Source organism: Dendropsophus ebraccatus, chromosome 5, assembly GCF_027789765.1.
Source record: "Dendropsophus ebraccatus isolate aDenEbr1 chromosome 5, aDenEbr1.pat, whole genome shotgun sequence".
NCBI lineage: Eukaryota > Metazoa > Chordata > Amphibia > Anura > Hylidae > Dendropsophus > Dendropsophus ebraccatus.
In genome coordinates, this window is record NC_091458.1 from 4,780,143 (window position 1) to 4,792,414 (window position 12,272).

Below are 12,272 nucleotides of genomic sequence, written 5' to 3' on the forward strand. Positions count from 1 at the left end.
AACACCAACCTCTTATTTATCTTGTCTGATTATGTTTTAGAAAGATTCTTGACTTCTACCGAGAACCAATGACTTGAGACCTTCCAGACATTTTTCTTTATGTCTAATGAGACTTGGACCCCCCGACATGACAATCCCTGAGGCCAACAACCAAAGAGAAGGAGACACATGATGACCGGAGATCTGGAGATCTCAGAAGAAGTGGTCAGTCATCTACTTATTATGGTTGTCTCCGCTAATGTAGTATCTGGTTACAACGTCATAACTGGGTTTCCTGATGACCCAAGGATGAACGTCTTTAACCACACTGAGCTTTCGTTCTCTCACACAGAGTTTGTCCTCTTCGGGTTTCCGGGGATTCTTGACTGCAGGAAGTTTTTGGTGATCCCATTTCTTTCTATCTATGTTACAATCTTGACGGGTAACTCCATATTGATATACCAGATCTGTGTAGAACGGGGCCTCCATTCTCCAATGTATATCCTCATCTCCATCCTCTTCACTGTCAACATCTCATGCACGACCTCCGTCATACCCAAACTCCTCCTGGGTTTGGCCTTCGATATGAATGTGATCACTCTGGCCGGGTGCCTCATACAGATGTTCTACGTTTATTTCATGGCTATCTTTGAGTCTGGTATTATCCTGTCGATGGCTCTGGACAGGTATGTGGCCATCTGTAAGCCTCTACGATACAATGATATCATGACCAGTTGGACCCTGGTCTACCTGGTTGTCATCGGGCTGGTTCGGAGCACTCTTTTTGTTTCCCCAATGGTCATATTGGCTTCTTATGTTCAGTACTGTAAATCCAATATCATTCTGAATTTTGTCTGTGAGAACATGGGGCTACTGAGCCTGGCTTGTGGCGACACCTCCAGGCCGCAAATTGTTGGTCTGCTGGTTCGAATCTTCATCACAATTCTGGATTCCAGTCTACTACTCTTCTCCTATTCCAGCATCCTGTATACAGCCTTAAAGATCATATCTGGTAAAGCTCGGCAAAAAGCCCTGCACACCTGTGGCACCCACCTGCTGGTAGCCATGCTCATCTACACCTGTGCCCTGGTATCCTCCATCGTCTACAGAATCCATTTACTCATCTCCTATGATGTCCAGAACCTCTTTAATGCCATCTACCTGATGATCCCTGCCACATTAAACCCCTTTATCTACGGATTAGGAGTCAAAGAGATCCGAGATTCCTTGACAAGATCCTGGAAGAAGAGGAATTTGGTTTTCTCCTCCTCTACGCACATTCAGATTAATAAGGTGTTTGTTCTTCGATTTAGTACAGAAGAAAAGTGATTTCTTTTATAATGGCTCCAGAGTAGGGACCATGAATGGTGAGATGATGTCCCCGATGTCTTCTGAGGTCAGGTTACTCATCACTGATCGGTCATACCCATAGGATGGCATAGTTGACCATTGCAACAAACATTCACTACAAGGCTGGGTTGATCCAACAGAGAACCTTCGGGTTATGATGTTCAGCATAGCTATAGAGCCACAAGAGGCGGAAATATATATATATATATATAGTCCACAAGAGAGCAGCACTGGTAGGGGTGGTGGGTGCCAGCAAGTAGGAGATTCTGACTTGTTCTCCAGCCGAACGCTGATTGTATGCTTAAAGTGACCCTGTCGCCCCCTTTTTGCATTCTGACATCTCTACCCAGGTGTAAGGGGTAAGTTTAGCGTTTTTCATACCTTATTTTATACTATACGTCATGGTGCTTGTTCAAGTAAAAAGTCATCTTTTATCAACTGCAGACCTCTAGGTCGGCCTATACCAATGGACGTCGATGGGGCGGGGTCTATGTGCCTATGATGTCGCGGAGGGGCGGGACCAACAGTGGCACTGTGGGTGGGGCTAAGTGATTGTGTTACCATGAAGCCCCACCCACTTAGCACAATCTGCAGTTGATAAAAGATGACTTTTTACTTGAACAAGCACCACGACGTATAATATAAAATAAGGTATGAAAACTGCATCATTTACCGCTTACACCTGAGTAGAGACGTCAGAATGCACAAAGGGGGACAGGGTCACTTTAACTATTGAACAATAAACACTGCTGATTCACGGATTATCAGAGGGCCAAAAGATCTCTGTGTAAAATATATATATATATATATATATATATATATATATATATATATATATATATATACAGTGGTGCCTTGGATTACGAGCATAATTCGTTCCGGGACCGTGCTTGTAATCCAAATCTGCTCTTAAACCAAAGCAAATTTTCCTATTAAAAATCATAGAAGTGCAGACAATTGGTTCCACACCCCAAAATAATGATTTATTATTCTGAATAACATGTAAAACAGATGAAACAAACATTCAGAAACAGCAGAATCTGTGATATTATAAGTTACTGTACAGTAATGGAGAGGATGGGAAACACAAGGGCGGACAGAGACTGCAGGGAGCAGGAAGGAATGAGCAGGACAGATGTGGGCACATACATGCAGCTCTCTGTCCGGGGAGAGAGGGGTTACAGCTATGGAGAGATTACCTCCACAGTCCTGTCCCCTGATGTAAGCCCCAGCCTGAAGGGGATCTGCTATGATTTGGAAGGTGAGGGAGACTTCCTGGGTCAGAATACAGGGCTGTAGACCCCGCTATACAGAGCATGCCCCTCCTCCACTCCCCCTCCCACCCAGAACATGGAGCTCTTAAACCAAAGCAATGCTCTTAAACCAAGTCACAATTTTGAAAAACTTGGAGCTCTTAAACCAAAACGCTCTTAAACCAAGTTACTCTTAAACCAAGGTACCACTGTATATGAAAGATCCTGGAACCATCCCTGGGGGTAGATTTTTAAAAAGTGTATTATAATGACATGTGAAGCTGTGAAGTGAACATGTTATATGTATGTTGTATGTGGGTATAATATATGTATTATGTTATATATGGGTTTATATGTATGGTGTATGTTTTATATGGGTATTTTATATGCATGGTGTATACTATATTACTGTATATGTATTATGTTATGTTATACATGGGCATGTTATATGTATGTGCTATATGGGTATATGTATGGTATATGTTATAAGTATGTTATATATGGGTATATGTATGGTGTATGCGCTGGGGCCTCCCGCTGAGGGTAGTAGTAGGTGGTAGTACTGGGTAGGACCCGGGTAGCCAGTTGCCAGATGTTAGGTCACTGTATTGGCACGAGGGATAGCAGCTAACCATGCGGGGCCCGGGCAATTCCTCATTGTCCCTAGTCAGGGCACCAATAACTAGACCAATGCCAGGGTTCCGAAACAACGGTAGTTTTGTGTTTATTGTAACAGTGGTAACCAATAGCAACAGTATCTCCGGATGCAACCGGGTATAAGGCGGACTTGGAGATAACGGAGTAATGGGTGATGCTGCAATAGGCTGTGATGGTAGCGTTACTTGTAGTAAGGAGACTGAATGATGGGAGTAGTAGTGCCGGAGATATAATACTGGGTGGAATGAGTTGAAATGAATACTTGCTGTTGATGATAATGAATGATGACGAGAATAGTGACTGAAGAACGACACCCAGATCTTTGTTAGAGATGAGAATCCTGAAGAATCAGGAGAAACAGGTCCAGACTGGGCCGGAGCAGCAATGGTCAGTACAGGAGCAGGTACCGCAGGGTTATATGTATGTGATATATGGGTATATGTATGGTGTATGCTAAATGTATGTGATATATGGGTATATGTATGTTATATATGGCTATATGTATGTGATATATGGGTATATGTATGTTATATATGGGTATATGTATGTGATATATGGGTATATGTATGTTATATATGGCTATATGTATGTGATATATGGGTATATGTATGTTATATATGGGTATATGTATGTGATATATGGGTATATGTATGTTATATATGGCTATATGTATGTGATATATGGGTATATGTATGTTATATATGGCTATATGTATGTGATATATGGGTATATGTATGTTATATATGGCTATATGTATGTGATATATGGGTATATGTATGGTGTATGCTAAATGTATGTGATATATGGCTATATGTATGTGATATATGGGTATATGTATGTTATATATGGGTATATGTATGGTGTATGCTAAATGTATGTGATATATGGGTATATGTATGTGATATATGGGTATATGTATGTGATATATGGGTATATGTATGTGATATATGGGTATATGTATGGTGTATGCTAAATGTATGTGATATATGGGTATATGTATGTGATATATGGGTATATGTATGTTATATATGGGTATATGTATGTGATATATGGGTATATGTATGGTGTATGCTAAATGTATGTGTATGTGATATATAGGTATGTTATATATCCAGGTATCTTATATGTATGTGATATATAGGTATGTGATATAAGGGTATGTTATATGTAAGTAAGTTGTATGTGTGTACAGGTGTCATCTCAGATGTTAGGGGACAAGAATTATTTTGAATTTTTTTTTATGACCTATCGCTGCCGGGGGACATGACCTATCGCAGCCGGGGGACATGACCTATCGCTGCCGGGGGACATGACCTATCGCAGCCGGGGGACATGACCTATCGCTGCCGGGGGACATGACCTATCGCCGCCGGGGGACATGACCTATCGCTGCCGGGGGACATGACCTATCGCAGCCGGGGGACATGACCTATCGCTGCCGGGGGACATGACCTATCGCCGCCGGGGGACATGACCTATCGCTGCCGGGGGACATGACCTATCGCTGCCGGGGGACATGACCTATCGCCGCCGGGGGACATGACCTATCGCTGCCGGGGGACATGACCTATCGCAGCCGGGGGACATGACCTATCGCCGCCGGGGGACATGACCTATCGCCGCCGGGGGACATGACCTATCGCTGCCGGGGGACATGACCTATCGCAGCCGGGGGATATGACCTATCGCTGCCGGGGGAGAGTTACAGATATTTAAATGCAGAAACAGGAAATGGCAAAACAGCAAAAACTGACATCACCTTAACCCCTAGACGACCCTGGACGTAGGGTTACGTCATGGAAGTCTGTCCCCAGACGACCCATGACGTAACTCTACGTCCTGGGTGTTTCTCCCGCTATGAAGCGTGCTCCGGAGCAGAGTGCGCTTCATAGGAGGTGGGGGCCGGCTGCAGTGAGCAGCCGGGACCTCACCGGTAATGACACGCTGCAGCGATCGCGCTGCCGCGTGTCATTAACCCCTTAAACGCCGCGAGACCGCGGCGTTTAAGTGTAAGTGACAGGGGGAGTCCCCTGTCACTTACCGATCGGGAGGGTCCCGATCGTTAAAACGGACCGCCAGAGGTCTCTCACCTGCCTCCGTGCGGTCCGATCGGCGATCTGCTGTACTGAGCCTGCACAGACAGGCTCAATAAGCAGAGCGCGGATAACACTGATCAATGCTATGCCTATGGCACAGCAATGATCAGTGTGTGTAATCACACTAGTGTATGTAAAAGACCCCCAAAGGGACTTCAAATGTGTAATAGTTCAAAACACTATTACACTAGCCCAAAACCCCTCCCCCAATAAAAGTTGAAATAACCCCCCCTATCCTATTATATAAATAAAACATATAAAAATAAATAAATAGATAAACATATAATATACCGTAGAGTGCGCGGATTACCCATTTTATGTTACATTATATATTAAAAAAAATAAATAAAAAGTGATCAAAACGTCCGATATTCACAAATATGGTATTAATAAAAACTCGAGATCATGGCGGAAAAAATGACACCCCATAAAGCCCCGTAGGTGAAAAAATAAAACTGTTATAAGCGTCACAATAGGTCCATTTTATTAATATTTAATTGCCAAAAAAAAGGATTTCATTAAAAAAATCTATAACATTAGAGAATCTGTGTAACCTGCATATGGTTGTGTTCAGACCTATAGAATAATAGTATCATGTCGCTGTTACCATATAGTGCATTACGTAGACACAGGAACCCCCCAAACCTTACCATATTGCTCTTTTTTACGATTTCACCTATTTATATCTTCATAAATAATATATTTGGGGTTCCATCATACATAATATATTTGGGGTTTCATCATACATAATATATTTGGACAAGCCAAAAAGACAGAAATGGCTGCACATCGCACCCATGGCTGACACGAAAGCTTGTTCAGCTACATTTAAAACCAACATCAGAAGTTAGTATATAATTTGGCCAAACCATATTGCCTCATGTACCACGTGCAGGTCTTCTGATACACATGAGTCCCTAACCAAACCTCATCACTGTGCCGGTCAGCGACCACAATCCCCGCAAAACGTGCGCAAGCAGAGAAGAGGGGCCACGGAATGGCCCTGCAACCCCATTGTCACAGGACCAGACCCAAAAGGGCACCCCAAACCCCGCAGGCGCCACCGGCGGAAAAAGTGGACGCCAAGCAACACAAGTGTGAACAAGCTCTTACCTCTCTCCATTCCTCTGCAGGTAGAATGGGAGAATACTAGGAGATCCTCCCCTTATGTACACAGGTGCTTCCTGCTAATTTGGATCACATTGGTCGCTGACCGACACAGTGATGTTTTTTGGTTAGGGACTCATGTGTATCAGAAGACCTGCACGTGGTACATGAGGCAATATGGTTTGGCCAAATTATATACTAACTTCTGATGTTGGTTTTAAATGTAGCTGAATAAGCTTTCGTGTCAGCCATGGGTGCGATGTGCAGCCATTTCTGTCTTTTTGGCTTGTGCATATTTTATGTATTCTGTCCCTTTTTTCATTGTGGCTAGCACTCGTGCTTTGTAAGACCCATGTGATCCAAATTAGCAGGAAGCACCTGTGTACATAAGGGGAGGATCTCCTAGTATTCTTCCATTCTACCTGCAGAGGAATGGAGAGAGGTAAGAGCTTGTTCACACTTGTGTTGCTTGGCGTCCACTTTTTCCGCCGGTGGCGCCTGCGGGGTCCGGGGGGGCCCTTTAGGGTCTGGTCCTGTGACAATGGGGTTGCAGGGCCATTCCGTGCCCCCCCCTTCTCTGCTTGCGCACGTTTTGCGGGGATTGTGGTCGCTGACCGACACAGTGATGTTTTTTGGTTAGGGACTCATGTGTATCAGAAGACCTGCACGTGGTACATGAGGCAATATGGTTTGGCCAAATTATATACTAACTTCTGATGTTGGTTTTAAATGTAGCTGAATAAGCTTTCGTGTCAGCCATGGGTGCGATGTGCAGCCATTTCTGTCTTTTTGGCTTGTGCATATTTTATGTATTCTGTCCCTTTTTTCATTGTGGCTAGCACTCGTGCTTTGTAAGACCCATGTGATCCAAATTAGCAGGAAGCACCTGTGTACATAAGGGGAGGATCTCCTAGTATTCTTCCATTCTACCTGCAGAGGAATGGAGAGAGGTAAGAGCTTGTTCACACTTGTGTTGCTTGGCGTCCACTTTTTCCGCCGGTGGCGCCTGCGGGGTCCGGGGGGGCCCTTTAGGGTCTGGTCCTGTGACAATGGGGTTGCAGGGCCATTCCGTGGCCCCCCTTCTCTGCTTGCGCACGTTTTGCGGGGATTGTGGTCGCTGACCGGCACAGTGATGAGGTTTGGTTAGGCACTCATGTGTATCAGAAGACCTGCACGTGGTACATGAGGCAATATGGTTTGGCCAAATTATATACTAACTTCTGATGTTGGTTTTAAATGTAGCTGAATAAGCTTTCGTGTCAGCCATGGGTGCGATGTGCAGCCATTTCTGTCTTTTTGGCTTGTGCATATTTTATGTATTCTGTCCCTTTTTTCATTGTGGCTAGCACTCGTGCTGTGTAAGACCCATGTGATCCAAATTAGCAGGAAGCACCTGTGTACATAAGGGGAGGATCTCCTAGTATTCTTCCATTCTACCTGCAGAGGAATGGAGAGAGGTAAGAGCTTGTTCACACTTGTGTTGCTTGGCGTCCACTTTTTCCGCCGGTGGCGCCTGCGGGGTCCGGGGGGGCCCTTTAGGGTCTGGTCCTGTGACAATGGGGTTGCAGGGCCATTCCGTGCCCCCCCCCTTCTCTGCTTGCGCACGTTTTGCGGGGATTGTGGTCGCTGACCGAAACAGTGATGTTTTTTGGTTAGGGACTCATGTGTATCAGAAGACCTGCACGTGGTACATGAGGCAATATAGTTTGGCCAAATTATATACTAACTTCTGATGTTGGTTTTAAATGTAGCTGAATAAGCTTTCGTGTCAGCCATGGGTGCGATGTGCAGCCATTTCTGTCTTTTTGGCTTGTGCATAATATATTTGGGATTCCATCATACATTATATATTTGGGGTTCCATCATACATAATATATTTGGGGTTCCATCATACATAATATATTTGGGGTTCCATCATACATAATATATTTGGGGTTCCATCATACATAATATATTTGGGTTTCCATCATACATAATATATTTGGGGTTCCATCATACATGTTATGGTAAAATGAGAGACGCCATTACACAGTACAACTATTCCTGTAACAAATAAGCACTTACATGGCCTGTAGATAGAAAACTGACAGTGCTGGAGCTCTTAGAAGGGGAGGAGGGAAAAACGAAAACACTAAGATCAAAATTTGTGCGGTCCACTGGGTCATTTTGGGCCTGGTCCTCAAAGGGTTAAAGGGACAGTACACCACAGAATACCATCCATAGAACAATACATACAATACAGCCCATTGGGGACCAGAGGAGCCACCAAAATATCCAATATGTTTCACGGTTTATTAAAAGCCTACAGACCACCTATGTGTAGAAGTGTGATGTAGATAATAATTAGACCACAATTTATTTGCATGCAATGCAGAAAGACTGGGAATTCTGAGGGGTTCACTTACTTTTTCATTGTCACTGGACTATTTACCTTATTAATGAAATCAAATACTGACATTGAAAAAAGTCTCCCTGGATTGATGAATATAGTCAGAGGGAACTAGGAGAACAGTTGTGATGATTGGCGCCCCCGGGGACGGGAGCAGTGGCGTAGCTACCAGGGTCGCAGCAGTCGCCACTGCGACCCGGCCCGCTACAAGGGGGGGCCCGCGAGGGACCCCCCTTGCCACTGCACTGCTCCCCCCTTAAATTACTCTTGTGACCGCAAGCATTGATTTGCTTGCGGTCACAAGAGCGTGCTCGTCCGGGCCCCCAGCTGATGCGCGGCTGCCGGGGGTGTCCCGTCCTATCCCCGGCAGCGCGGCGCATCAGTGAGCTGCCTGGGGCCCTGACTTCCGGCACAGGAAGTGCACGTCAGAGACGCTTCCTGTGTCAGAAGTCACAGCCCCGGCGTACAGGGAGCTCACTGATGCGCCGCGCTGCCGGGGATAGGATGGGACACCCCCGGCAGCCACGCATAAGCCGGGGACAGCGCCTGAAGAAGAAGAGGATCGCCGGGGGAGCGGGTTGTCAGGTGAGTTTGTGTGTGTTTTTTTTTTAAATACTGCTTAGCATAGAGGAAAGGGGGGGCATCTATAATGGGGGGAAGAGAAGGGGGGGCATCTATAATGGGGGGAGAGGGGGCCATCTATAAGGGGAGGGGGTATCTATAAGGGGGGGAGAAGAGGGGGCCATCTTCAAGGGGGGGGGAGTGGGGGCCATCTATAAGGGGAGGGGGGCATCTATAATGGGGGTAGAGGGGGTCATCTATAAGGGGAGGGGGGCATCTATAATGGGGGGGGAGAGGGGGCATCTATAATGGGAGGGGGGGCATCTATAATGGGGGTAGAGGGGGTCATCTATAAGGGGAGGGGGAGAGGGGGCCATCTATAAGGGAAGGGGGGTGCAACATGCAGTGGGGGCCATCTATATATACTATACCTACTAAATGAGGGTGTAAAGGGGACAGTACAGATGTGCAGTGTGTATTGAGATGAGGATGGTGTCAGTGTGAGGAGACTAATATGTCTGTCTGGCAGATTCTGTGGATTTGTGGCTCGGAGAAGTTCTCATAACGGCCCAGGACGGATGGAGAAGAAGATGAAAAGGAAAGAACTCTGATCAGAGAAGACGTCCCCCTGTGAGTCACCTGATATAACTGCACTGTAATGTATATGGTGTATAGAGCCTGTGTGGAGCTGCTTCCACCTCTATATGACTGTATGAGGTGACAGTGATCTGTGTACAGTGGATCTTATTCAGTAGCAGCAGTGGTGTTAGTCGGTATGTGGCGGTGTTAGTCGGTATGTGGCGGTGTTAGTCAGTATGTAGCGGTGTTAGTCGGTATGTGGCGGTGTTAGTCAGTATGTAGCGGTGTTAGTCAGTATGTGGCGGTGTTAGTCAGTATGTGGTGGTATTAGTCAGTATGTGGCGGTGTTAGTCAGTATGTGGTGGTAATATTTGTTACTTGTTATCCGGTACTGTGTTTTATTGGTCTCAGTATACTGGTTCTGGTCAGTAACAATATGGTGGTAGTGGTTGTGGTGTGGCGGTAATATTTGCCCCTTGTATACTTGTATTATTGGCAATATTGGTCTCAGTATACAGTAACAGTATGGCGGTAATATATATGGTGATAATATTTTCACTTCCTATATGCTGGTGTTATTGGTAATATCTGTCTTGGAGTGTGTATATATATATATATATATATATATATATATATATTTACATACACACACATACACCTACCAGTAGCATCACTTGGTCGTGAAAGGGGGGGGGGGGCCCAAGTTGACCTCTTGCACCAGGGCCCAGGAGATGTTAGCTACGCCCCTGGATGGGAGGCTGGTACTGCACGTCTGTGTGGCTGATATTAAAGCCTCTGGTGACTCCTCCTGTGATGATATATAAGGAACCATGTGGAGGAGGCTGCCGCCAGGTTGGACTTATGTTGGGGAGATGTCCTAAGCGTGATACAATGCTGGAGGGGACATCCCCCCGCTAATGACTTTCTGATTCCCATTGATTAGATGAGGGTTGGGGGTAATAAAGGGTGATAATCCCGTACAGACAGGCGATAAGTTCCCACATCCCCCCGAACAAATGTGAACAGGGCCCTATCCCCCCCCGAACAAATGTGAACAGGGCCCTAGCCCCCCCCCGAACAAATGTGAACAGGGCCCTATCCCCCCCCCGAACAAATGTGAACAGGGCCCTATCCCCCCCCCGAACAAATGTGAACAGGGCCCTATCCCCCCCCCGAACAAATGTGAACAGGGCCCTAGCCCCCCCCCCGAACAAATGTGAACAGGGCCCTATCCCCCCCGAACAAATGTGAACAGGGCCCTATCCCCCCCCGAACAAATGTGAACAGGGCCTTCAGGTTCATGAAGAACTGGACTCCTCTGTGTTGGTTACAGGCTCTACGGTGGGACGGCTGCATCTCCATGGGGAGGGGGCGGCTGTGCTGGAGGAGAAGATGGCTGAGAGGATGGAGGAGACTGGGGAGGAGACTGGGGAGGAGGGCAACTACAAGATAGAAGGTAGAGACAGAGTAGATGGAGCTGGGCCTAGATTATGGAACTGGGGGGAGCGGCGGAGGGGATAGAACAGTCACTAGTGATAAGAGAACAGGAGATACGGATAAGTATATTAAAGGGGATGTTCACCAGGTAAGAGAGGACCTCGGGGGTATAAACTCTTACTGTACGAGCGGTGAGACTATGGAATCTCTCTGCCACATGATGCTGCCATGGCTGATTCATTATATAAGTACAGGGGAGAGCCGGATGCTTCTCTATAAATATAATATGACAGGTTATGGGCACCAGATGACGTGTGGTAGGACGCTGATCCAGGGATTATTCTGATCGCCATTTTGGAGTCAGGGAGGTGTTATATCATGTGTATAGAGAGGTAGTCACAGCCCCGCCCCCTGTATATCCTGTGTATAGAGAGGTAGTCACAGCCCCGCCCCCTGTATATCATGTGTATAGAGAGGTAGTCACAGCCCCGCCCCCTGTATATCCTGTGTATAGAGAGGTAGTCACAGCCCCGCCCCCTGTATATCATGTGTATAGAGAGGTAGTCACAGCCCCGCCCCCTGTATATTATGTGTATAGAGAGGTAGTCACAGCCTCGCCCCCTGTATATCCTGTGTATAGAGAGGTAGTCACAGCCCCGCCCCCTGTATATCATGTGTATAGAGAGGCAGTCACAGCCCTGTCCCCTGTATATCATGTGTATAGAGAGGTAGTCACAGCCCCGCCCCCTGTATATCCTGTGTATAGAGAGGTAGTCACAGCCCCGCCCCCTGTATATCCTGTGTATAGAGAGGTAGTCACAACCCCACCCCCTGTATATCATGTGTATAGAGAGGTAGTCACAG

The 12,272-nt window shown here is 46.3% G+C and overlaps 2 protein-coding genes across 2 annotated transcripts in view; both read left to right on the forward strand.

Moving 5' to 3' along the window:
- LOC138793356 (olfactory receptor 52K1-like) overlaps positions 1-12,272 on the forward strand; it is a 91,506-nt gene that overhangs the window by 24,641 nt on the left and 54,593 nt on the right. The window lies entirely within an intron of this gene.
- On the forward strand, positions 172-1,308 carry LOC138793964 (olfactory receptor 52E8-like). The gene has a single exon (XM_069972731.1). It carries the CDS (start codon positions 172-174, stop codon positions 1,306-1,308), a length of 1,137 nt encoding a protein of 378 aa, XP_069828832.1.